This window comes from Haliotis rubra, unplaced genomic scaffold (genome assembly GCF_003918875.1).
Source record: "Haliotis rubra isolate DU_JTF1 unplaced genomic scaffold, ASM391887v1 Scf162, whole genome shotgun sequence".
NCBI classification, from domain to species: domain Eukaryota; kingdom Metazoa; phylum Mollusca; class Gastropoda; order Lepetellida; family Haliotidae; genus Haliotis; species Haliotis rubra.
Window position 1 is genome coordinate 111,764 of NW_025765581.1, and position 12,458 is coordinate 124,221.

At 40.6% G+C, this 12,458-nt stretch overlaps 1 protein-coding gene across 1 annotated transcript in view; it reads left to right on the forward strand.

Moving 5' to 3' along the window:
• LOC124271646 (dedicator of cytokinesis protein 1-like) overlaps positions 1–12,458 on the forward strand; it is a 99,112-nt gene that overhangs the window by 1,877 nt on the left and 84,777 nt on the right. The window contains 13 exon segments of the mRNA XM_046706797.1: positions 72–168; positions 808–904; positions 1,363–1,455; positions 1,884–1,939; positions 2,716–2,803; positions 3,267–3,302; positions 6,176–6,409; positions 6,927–6,990; positions 7,230–7,240; positions 7,242–7,302; positions 8,474–8,549; positions 9,798–9,918; positions 10,344–10,425. Of these exon segments, the coding sequence (XP_046562753.1) occupies positions 72–168; positions 808–904; positions 1,363–1,455; positions 1,884–1,939; positions 2,716–2,803; positions 3,267–3,302; positions 6,176–6,409; positions 6,927–6,990; positions 7,230–7,240; positions 7,242–7,302; positions 8,474–8,549; positions 9,798–9,918; positions 10,344–10,425 (1,116 nt within the window).

The following is a 12,458-nucleotide window of genomic DNA, read 5'->3' on the forward strand; positions in this document are numbered from 1 at the left end:
TGTCCAGTCAAAATATGGCAGAAATCATATAACTGTCAGTATCAACCATTTATGATCATGATCTGTTTTAGACTGGTACCATGGCTTCCTCATCAGGGACCGGTCGGAGGTGGGGGTGTTCCCCAAGTCCTTCGTCCACGTCAAGGAGGCTACTATTGACATGGCTGGGTAGGTACTATTGACATGGCTGGGTAGGTACTATTGACATGGCTGGTTAGGTACTATTGACATTGCTGGGTAGGTACTATTGACAGGTTTGGGAAAGTAATATTGACTATTGACATGGCTTGCTAGGTACTATTGACATGACTGGAAATTCAGTGACACTTGACAAGGCTCGATTTAGTGCTTTGTTACTTGCACTGGTGCAACCCAATATCACAAAGTGCAACCTAGTTATTAGTCTAACTTGCACCAGGTGCAAGTAAAGTTTTGAGTGGGTAAACTTCTGAATAACACATCTAAATAATTCAATAGCATATATATTGCAATAAAAACAATGCAACTGGAATTTGACTGGTGCAACTAGGTTTTTATCTTAGGTTGCACCTGGTGCAAGTGGTTTAACATCTCTTAAATCGAGCCCTGCTTGATCATTGTTGGCCATGTGTAATAAACATGAATCTTACTGGATGTTCTGTTATCTGGGGTCACTAATGGCCGACAGGTCCAAGGCCTGCAAGTTGAAATGAATAAATTTCAGTCCAGCTTTAGATCATCTAGAAAATTTGTAACTCAGATTACTGCGAAACATCCCTGGATGTGATTTGCTGTGTTGATGAATGATGTGACATGTGTTATATGCAGGTCGAACGAGCTGATCACGCCGGTGGAGCCCCAGATTGTACATGAGCTGACCACTGTGCTCAGAGAATGGCACGGCATATGGAAACAGCTCTATGCGGTCAGTATACATAGGAGATGAACTTACTTGCTGTTATTGGGTGTTTAAGGATAAGGATATAAGTCCTCCATAGCCTATACTTGTCGTAAGAGGTGACTGAATAGATTTAGATGTGAGGTTAATAAAGTGTCCAAGTATCCCCAAAAGCTGTATCAGTGCTCAAACTAACAGTGAGAAGGATCTGGTGGTAAGGTTTGCCAACATGATTAATAATAATCACTGGATTTTCTGGTCCAGGCTCAGTTAAAATTGGTCTTCAGTAACCCATGCTTGTCGTAAGAGGTGACAAATGGAATCAGGTGGTCAGACTCGCTGTCTTGGTTGACACATGTCATCGTATCCCAAATTCCATAGATCGATGCTCATGATGTTGATCACCAAATTGTCTGGTAAACAACAAACATTCAAACAAACAAAAGTAAAGTATCAGTCACCTCATTACTATGATGGTGTTGCAGAACAAGAGCAGGAAGGACTTCGACAAGATCAAAGACATGATGCTGGAACTGATTTCCTGGAGGAGAAAGATCCTGTCCCGAAAACTTACAAATGTGAGTGATGTTGTTACCGTGGTTACATGTGATAATATTTTCAAAATTTAATGTTCCACACTCTTATATTCAGCCATATTTATGTTTCCTGACCACTTTTCCAGTTTTGTCAAGAAGTTACAATTTTGCTGGGTTACTTCCCTTGTTTCTAGGCAGTCTTGACCCCTCATTAAAGCTCGACTAACCTTAGCATACTGTGTGTCAAGAGACTGAGAACCTGAGATATAGATGTGATTGTTGGGACACAGACTATTTCAGGGCGGTGAGGTAGCCGAGTGGTTAAAGCATTCGCTCATAACGCCGAAGAACCGGGTTCGATTCCCCACATGGGTACAATGTGTGAAGCCCATTTCTGATGTCCCCCGCTGTGATATTGCTGGAATATTGCTAAAAGCGACATAAAACCAAGATCACTCACTGCATTTCAGGACGAGCTGAAGGTGCTGCAGCAGGAGATTACCTCAAGGATCGATGCTGGCAACGAGTAAGTCAGATGAGCATTAAAAATGTAGCAGTGCATAATTCAAATATTATTTAATGATGTTCAAGAACGCATGAGGACTGACCATTCATGCTGTGAAAATCCGGGTTAGAATCGGTCTTCAACAACCCATACTTATCATAAGAGGTGACTAACAGGATTGGGTAGTCAGACTCCCTGTCTTGCTTCATGCATGTCATTGTATCTCACTTGCGAAGATCGAAATGCTCATGATGTCAATCATTGGATTGTCTGGTCTAGACAGTTATTTACAGACTGCTGCCATATAGCTGGAATATTGCTGAGTGCGGCGTTAAACAATAAACACACACCATTTAGGATCAGGGGCAGTGTTTTTTCATCAAATGTTAAAATAAGAGGATGTTTGTGTTGGCTCAGGTTTTGAAGGTGACAGGTCAAAATATAGAGATGAAGGTCAAGGTCATAAGCCTGAAAGTGTCTCTAACATCTTAATTATGAGAAGACTTTTGTCGAAGTTCGACTGCATTGTGTATGTATGTTTATTGTAAACCAGAGTTGATTTTATTGAACCAGACAGTTCCTATGTCTATTTTTTACATTTTTGCAATCAAAATGTTTAATCTACCAGACAGAACATTGCATGTAATGTATTTTTTTAGTCAATTCTTTAGGCCATTATGGATTAAGTTTACTAAACTGAACTTAAGTTGACTAGACTCAGACCAGTGAGAGATGACATGAGACAACGAATGTTATATCTTCAACTTTTGATTCTCATCCTATGGTACATGTTTCAGTCTGTTGAAGTTAGACATGACGGTGCGAGACGACCAATGTAATATCCTCAATCCCGAGTCTACTAGTGTGATAGAGGTGTACAGATGTGTAAGTATATTGCTGCCAAATGTCGGCCTTAGCAAATGCTCCCTTCAACAACAAGAGTGACGTGTGGAGAACAGAATAAATTGTCAAGAGGAATTTGTTTCTTGCAAAGAGTCACTTTTATATATAGACTTTTGTTATGCTGACTGGTTTAAAAATTGTCCATGTTTTGTAGGGCACTTTTGTATCCATAAAATGGTTCAAAACACACAAGTTTAGCTTTAAATGTTTAGACTTTGTTGTCTTGGTAATCCTGAAGTCCAAGGTGCTGCAATTCTTGGTGCCTCTGCTCTACAGTGATCTGGATTTAACTAATATGGTAATTGCTGATAACTAGCGTCATCTTCAGTATTCCTCCACAACAAACTGGCATGCTGTAACAGCTGAAATATTGTTCCAAACAAGATTTTGTGTCATCAGATGCATTTTTGTGTATTTGTTTTACATCGACCTTGTTGTTTTACAGCATGTGAATGCAGCAGAAAGAATCCGAAGACAGACAGTAAGTAGTGTTACAGATGCATTGTTCTCAACTGCATGATATCACCACAAACAGGTCACGATATCACTACAAACAGGTCATGATGTCACTACAAACAGGTCACCATATCACCACAAACAGGTTCATGATATCACCACAAACAGGTTCATGATATCACCACAATCAGGTCATGATATCACCACAATCAGGTCATGATATCACCACAAACAAGTTTGTACGGGTCATGATATCACCAAAGACATGGTTGTATAGATTATGATATCACCACAGACAGGGTTGTTCAGGTCATGATATCACCACAAACAGGGTTGTACAGGTCATGATATCACCACAAACAGCGATTGTACAGGTCATATCACCACAATCAGGTCATGATATCACCACAAACAAGTTTGTACGGGTCATGATATCACCAAAGACATGGTTGTATAGATTATGATATCACCACAAACAGGGTTGTACAGGTCATGATATCACCACAAACAGTGGTTGTACAGGTCATGATATCACCGCAAACAGTGGTTGTACATGTTGTGATATCACCATAATCATGGTTGTTCAGGTCATGATATCACCACAAACTGTGGTTGTACAGGTTATGATATCACCACAGACAGGGTTGTAAGGTCATGATATCACCACAAACGGGTTGTACAGACCATGATATGTCCACTAACAGCGGTTGTACAGGTCATGATATCACCACAGACAGGGTTGTACATGTCATGATATCACCACAAACAGGTTGTGATCTCACCACAAACAGGGTTGTTCAGGTCATATCACCGGAAACAGCGGTTGTACAGTTTGTGATATCACTACAAACAGCGGTTGTACAGGTCATATCACCACAAACAAGGTTGTACAGGTCATGGTATCACCACAGACAGGGTTGTACAGATTGTAATATCACCACAAACAGGGTTGTTCAGGTCATGATATCACCACAAACAGCAGTTGTATAGGTCATGATATCACAGCAGACTGGTTGTACAGGTCATGATATCACCACAAACAGTGGTTGTACATGTCATGATATCACCACAAACAGTGGTGTACAGGTCATTATATCACCACAAACTGGTTGTACATGTCATGATATCACCGCAAACAGCGGTTGTACAGGTCATATCACCACAAACAGGGTTGTACATGTTGTGATATCACCATAAAGAGGGTTGTTCATATCACTACAAACAGTGGTTGTACATATCACAAACAAAGGTCATGATATTGTACAAACAGCAGTGTCATGATATCACTACAAACAGCGATTGGTGTACATGTCATGATATCACCACAAACAGTGGTTGTACATGTCAGTTGTACAGGTCATGATATCACTACAAACAGTGGTTGTACATCATGATATCACCACAAACAGCGGTACAGGTCATGTATCACCACACAAACAGCAGTTGTACATGGTCATGATATCACTACAAACAGTGGTTGTACATGTCATGATATCACCACAAACAGCGGTTGTACAGGTCATGATATCACTACAAACAGTGGTTGTACAGGTCATGATATCACCACAAACACCGGTTGTACAGGTCATGATATCACTACAAACAGCAGTTGTACATGTCATGATATCACCACAAACAGCGATTGTACATGTCATGATATCACCACAAACAGTGGTTGTACTGGTCATGATATCACTACAAACAGTGGTTGTACATGTCATGATATCACCACAAACAGCAGTTGAACAGTACACTGATATCACCACAAACACCACAAACTGGTTGTACATGGTCACTACAAACAGCATTGTACATGTCATGATATCACCACAAACAGCGGTTGTACATGTACATGTCATGATCATGATATCACCACAAACAGCGGTTGTACAGGTCATGATATCACCACAAACAGCGGTTGTACATGTCATGATATCACTACAAACAGCGGTTGTACATGTCATATCACCACAAACAGCGGTTGTACATGTCATGATATCACCACAAACAGCGGTTGTACATGTCATGATATCACCACAAACAGCGGTTGTACATGTCATGATATCACCACAAACAGCGGTTGTACATGTCATGATATCACCACAAACAGCGGTTGTACATGTCATGATATCACCACAAACAGCGGTTGTACATGTCATATCACTACAAACAGCGGTTGTACATGTCATGATATCACCTCAAACAGCGGTTGTACATGTCATGATATCACTACAAACAGCGGTTGTACATGTCATGATATCACTACAAACAGCGGTTGTACAGGTCATGATATCACCACAAACAGCGGTTGTACAGGTCATGATATCACCACAAACAGTGGTTGTACATGTCATGATATCACTACAAACAGCGGTTGTACATGTCATGATATCACTACAAACAGCGGTTGTACAGGTCATGATATCACCACAGTGGTTGTACATGTCATGATATCACTACAAACAGCGGTTGTACATGTCATGATATCTCCACTAACAGCGGTTGTACAGGTCATGATATCACTACAAACAGCGGTTGTACATGTCATGATATCACTACAAACAGCGGTTGTACATGTCATGATATCACTACAAACAGCGGTTGTACATGTCATGATATCACCACAGGCAGGATTGGATGTGTGATACAGGTCATGACACTTGAACAAACAGGTCATACAGGTCCTGGCATCCCCACGACCAAGGGTCACTGAGAAATTCTTGAAAACTTTAGGTTCAGTTTCACAGTTCGCTCTTTTTCAAACTTTTATTTTATACTTGTTACAAATACTTATTCAGACTGACAATAACTGTCGTAAATTTTAAGGTAACCTGAATTGATTTTCCAGACCACCGGTGCCTGGTGGAAATATCCATGCTGTTTGTTCTGTCCTTTCAGAGTGCAGTCATCAGTGAAGAGATCAGTAAACAAGTCTCCCTACCCCTTACTTTCAACCTGTTTGTAATGCTGAGGAACTTTGTGTGCAAAATCGGTGAAGATGCGGACATTTTGATGAACTTGTTTGATGCCAAGGAGGGTAAATTCATCAGTGAGAACTATCTTGTGAAATGGAGTAAGGAGGGTGTACCAAAGGATATCGAGATGTTGAACAACTTCAGAGTCGTCTTCACGGTAAGTTAGATATGTGTCTTGTAGAGAATATTTATTGCATTATAGGATTACTGAGACTGGAATTGAGAAACATTAAACAGTCTAAATAGCCTAATGTGGTTGTGTTTGGCCTTGTGCAAAGAGCACAGTTCGCACATCAGTTGAAGTTAAGCAAAAATGGTCACAGAGAGTCTGTCAGATTGACGCTAAGCGTTTATAGGACTTCAGTCCTGCCCCACAATGAAGCACACATGACACATGTGGTCTTACCTTAGGCAAGTGACTTTGAAAAAATTGCCTCTGTTCACACAGCAGAAAATGGGTACCCAGTGGGATGAGATGGTCCTATGACTGTTGACCTTCTACTGGCTCACAGGCAGCTTGGGTTGTCATACACACTGATCCACGGACCGGAGTAATGATCTGTGCTTTGAGCATACCCCTTGTGTGTGCATGTTTTCACAATATAAGTACATTCATTATTGTTACTGAGTGAAACTGTTATGTTTTGTATCTGCGTGATTTGCTTTCATTCAAGGATCTTGGAACGAAGGACCGAATGAGGGAGAAGGTGTGTCTGGTCTTCCAGATTATCAGAATAGGTAAGACTCTCTTCATGAGACCGATTTCAGCCAACTTACTGCAGAAGCTTACAAACAATGCTGGCTTGTGGTTGTTTTGTAACTTATATATGTAAGGGGAGACAACTCACTCCATAATTTTGATCATGTCTGCGTGGACATATTTGAGTCATGAATATCTTTGGCATGTACTTTGAGGATTAAAATACGTTTCATGATCAGTTTTTCACCTTGCCTGAAGATTGTCTTTATTTTGTCAGGTGTGATGGATTCAAAAAGATGCTGACAACAAGAAACAAACTCAGGGTATTAGACGTCCATTCGGAGTGGCAGGTCTGCTTGCCTACTTTCTCTGTAACATTTCATTAAACATAATTGACCAAGTCCACAATGGAGTAGCTGGTTATTAATAAATCCCCAGCAGTCAAAGTTTGACATAATTGGCGACCAAATGGATGACGTAAAAGGCGACCAAAAGGACTCAGTGACTTGGTTGTCACATGCCATCTTACCCTAACATGAATCGTTGCCCACAATATCTATCACTAGATTGTCTGGTCCAGACTTGATTGTTTACATGCCCATTGTCAGTTGTTTAATGCCAAATCATGTGAAATGCTGAAATATTGCTGAATGCTGCATTGAACAATAAATACTGGCCAAATAGTCTGCTGAACAACGTTTGTTAAAACACAGAAGCCCAGGAAATTGTTCTTCTGATGCCTGCTTTTCTAATTATCTGAGGGGCGGTGGGGTAGCCTAGTTGTTAAAGCGTCCGCTCATCACGCCGAAGACCCGCGTTCAAATTAGTGATGGTCCAATTGATTGAAATAATCGAAGATTGGTCATAATGACTAAACGACCAAGCAATCGATCACATTTTGTCATAATCAAACACAAACAATTTTGGAACATTTGTTTGCATTGACAATATTTAGCACAAGGTTGGTTTTGTTTGTTGCGTTTCTTAAGCACTACAAGCTCATTCCAAGTCATGGTTAAATTTTATCTTGAAGACTCCAGGAAATTTATGTTCCTAATATATTAGTTATCCTTTAAAGACACGAAATTTGCCAAAACAACCGAAAGAACTACATGTTTTTTTCTTTATTTTGTGTGCATTAACAAATATAACAAAGACAATTTGATAAATAACGCTAACCAACTATTTTCGATGATTGATCGGATGTAATGAACCAATCATCAATTATAAGATTTTAACCAATTCCCAACACTAGTTCAAATCCCCACATAGGCAAAATGTGTGAAGGCCATTTCTAGTGTCCCCCACCATTATATTGCTGGAATATTGCTAAAAGCGGCATAAGATCATACTGACTGACTCACTCAATTATCTGATTTGATTTAATAAAAATGATTGTCACAGTTGGATCTCATCAAAATGATCCTTTGTCCACATTTTTCAGTTATCTAGTTCAAAGTTGGAAGGTTGGAGTTGTCATGTTCATTTTCATAATCTAATGGCTATCTTCACCTATTTCAGCTATGGAAATCTCAGACTACATTCAAGGAAACAAAGAGTGCAATGAGGACCAACAATACTTCATCCCTTTTCAGCAGTAAGTTGTGGAATTTGTACTTCACTTCATCCCTTTTCAGCAGTAAGTTGTGGAATTTGTACTTCACTTCATTCCATTTCAGTAGTAGGTTGTACAATTTGAACTTCACTTTTATGCAACATATGTACGAATTAGAATATCTTCAGAACGGTTGACTAGATTATTTTCATATTTGGTACCTAGGTTCATCACAGTATAAGAAAGGTCCCAGTCAGGTTTGGTGACCTTGACCTTCATTTCAAGGTCACATGGGGACTTTAACTTTTAACTCTTGTCAGCGAGATATCTCAAGAACCGCTCTCTAGATTTTCTTCATATTCAACACCAAGCTTTATCTAGGGAAGGCACAGGGCCCAGTCGATTTTGGTGACCTTCACTTAATTTCTAGGTCATGGCGACACTTTGAAGATTTCAGCATGTTAACCTGCATGTTAAGCTGTCTTAAGAACCGTTCACTGGATTTTCTGCATATTAAACACCAAGGTTTATCTAGGGAAGGTGCAGGACCCAGTCGATTTTGGTGACCTTCACTTAATTGTCAAGGTCACAGCGACACTTTGAAGATTTCAGTATGTTAACCTGCATGTTAAGATGGTCAGCGAGATATCTCAAGCACCATTGACTGGACTTTCTTCATATTTGACGCCAACCTTCATCTAGGGAAAGTGCAGGGCCCAGTCGATTTTGGTGACCTTCACTTAAGTTTCAAGGTCACAAAGACACTTTGAAGATTTCAGCATGTTAACTTGTATGTTAAGATAGTCAGCAAGATATCGCAAAAAACATTCACTAGATTTTTTTTCATATTTGACACCAAGCTTCATCTAATGAAGGCGCAGAGCCCAGTTGATTTTGGTGGCCTTCACATAATTTTCAAGGTCACTGCGAAAGTTTGAAGATTTCAGCATGTTAACCTGAATTCACTGGATATTCTTCATAGACTTTCGAGACTTCCCTTAAATGTTTTTCAATAAGCAATTTCTTTAGTAACATTTTTGCATGTTTCATACACTATGACATTCATGTCAAGGTCAAAGTCAGTCTTGAAAATATTTGTGTGTTTGAACAACTAAAGAGAAGATATCAAAAGAGGTTGACTGGTCATGTTATTTTTACATTTAACTTCACCTTAAACTTTCATTACTTTTTAAGTTTGATTTGATAATTTGTGGCGGGGGATTATGTCACCTTAGTGACAATACTTGTTTATCCACCACAAGTATTACAGCATGTTTAAATTCCTTTCAGATGTGGCGAGAAAGAATTCATGGAGAATGTTATCAAGAAAGTCATCACAGCTAAAGACATCAACCACAAAGGGCAAGGGATCTGGGTGTCGCTCAAAATACTCCCCGGGGACCTCAAGCAGGTGGGTGTGGCTTTCTGAGACAAGTGTTTTAGCAGTGAATATTGAATGTACCACCTTCCTATTAACATAATCTGGGTGGACCAGTGTTTTAATCATTCCCAAGTAGTCCACGCCATTATGCCATGTGCTGCACAAGGGTCCCAAATTTCAGATTTGGTTTGACATTTAGATGTCAGTTAAAATTCAAATGTGGGCGGTGGGGTAGCCTAATGGTTAAAGTGTCTGTTCATCATGCTGAAGACCTGGGTTCAATTCATCACATGGGTACAATGTGTGAAGCCCATTTCTGGTGTCCTCCGCCGTGATGTTGCTGGAATATTGCTAAAAGTGGCATAAAACCATACTCACTTACTCAAATTCAATTGAAAATGAAATGCTGTTCCTGTCGGCCCAACTCACTGTGTTTCTGAAACTGTTTCCTGCAGGTACAGGAAGACTTCCCTCATATTGTCGGCGCCAACACTCCCATCGCACGCAAGATGGGATTTCCGGAAGTCATTATGCCAGGTGAGTTGTCTCCCTTAGATATATCATATTCATCATGATACATCAGCCGACTCTTATCTTCCTTCACATCATCATAACAATTTAACAATGTCATCAGATATCAGATTTATACTGATGGTCAAAAGTTATGCAACCATGTTTATCTTCGCTATGATTTGGAAACTAGAGAAACCAAATGAACTGTGATTGTTTCAATTTTTGAACCATACAGTTATAAGTTGAACCTCAAATCCTGCAAATAATTGCCTTGAGATAAAGGATGGCTCTTGATGGTTCAGAAGATTATTTCAGTGTGTATAATTCTTCTATATCTGTGCATTCTCAGCATTAATGTCAGAATTAAATTACTTCTGATATCCTAACTGATATGATATATTACTTCAAATATATATAACTGCATTCACAAGATACTGTTTTGGCCAGTAGAACAAATAATTTTGTATCAAACGCTTTTGTCACTTTGAAAAATCTTTCATATTGTAGCATGTGTGGTAAAATTCTATGATGCATGACTTTTTACCATCAGTATATTTGTTACAAATTCATGTTAGTGGTAATTATTACATCAGTTCTATTATTTTCCTTATCCTGACTCATGCTCTTTGTTTGTCTTCTTCTTCTTGCTTAACATAGTGGAACACTTGTATCTCCTTATTTGAAGCCCCTTCAAAATAAAATCACTAATTGGTACTCACCACGAGTTGCTCCCTTTGTCCCCCTGGCGGAAAAGGTGTCGCCACCCTCCGGCCATGTGCTTCACTCTCCTTCTTCACCCAGTGAGCAGGATGTGAGAGCCTTGTGTCTCCTTACACACATATCCTTTGATAATCTCTTAGTTTTTACCTCCTCATAGGTTACTATAGAGGTATAGCTAGTATCCTTTACTATTTGTATTGATTAATTATCGATTTCTACTGTTTATTCACGGTATTCGTGATTGTTCAGCTAGCTTTACGCTCATGAAAATCTGTACGATTTGTAGATTACGCTTTTCTGCCTCCGATCCACATGTAATATGCCCTAGTTGTTCTACTGCGGTAATGCTTAAAATCACGCTTGCAGTTACTGCATTAATTTATCTCATTCTGCATTTAATAAATATCATCTTTATGCCTTTAAGACGCGGCTGCAGATAGATCACGCAAAACAAGGGCAAAACATGGCAGAGAGTCCAGATATTCCTTCCAGTCAGCTGCTAGCGATCGACCCTCTCCGCCTGGTGTTCTGCTAGAGACCCCGCGGCAGAGGAACGGGACGAAGTCCGTTATTCGAAGAAACGACCGCCTCCCCAGACATCCCGGCCATTGCAGACTAAGTCTAAGAGGGCTCTCATCGTCGCCTCAACGCAGATTGAGGACACCCAGGGCAGCGCGAGACTTCCAAAGGGAAATTCCACGAAGACAGCAAGAACTTTCAGCCGAGATCGCTCCAGCAGCAGAGTTGGGCCTCTCTACGATGATCAGCCGATAATCATCCCCGACTTTACGGCAGAAGAAGCGACCGTGTCAGCTTACTGTGACTTCTGCAGAGATCTCCATGCAGCCTGATGCCTCTACACCGACGCCAGACGCCATTGATGTGAACCCCATCGCAGAAAAGACGCTTACGACTTACTCGCCACAGATCATCCCAGAAGACATGATGCGGCAGATTATGAACATCATGGAGGACCACTACAAACTGCGCAAGCAGGGTCCGAGCCTTCGCTGAAGGCTCCAACGTGACAGCACCCCAGAGGCACCCCCAACAACGTAGCAGCCAAGACGATGTCACCTTCGCTAAGGAAGTCCCGCGCACCACCTTGACGGCGACCTAGATGTACAGCTTCGCAAGGCCTTCGCGGGCGGAGAGAGATCATCACCATCTTCGATTTCATCTCTAGATATGGACTCAGACCATCAGACATCACGGAAGCCTTCGCTAAGGTCATATCATCGATCCCCGGACCGGACGCGAAATGAAGCTTCGCTAAGGCATTCGCGAAAGACATATGATTCCAGATCTTCATCGCCTAGAAGAACATCGAGGGACTG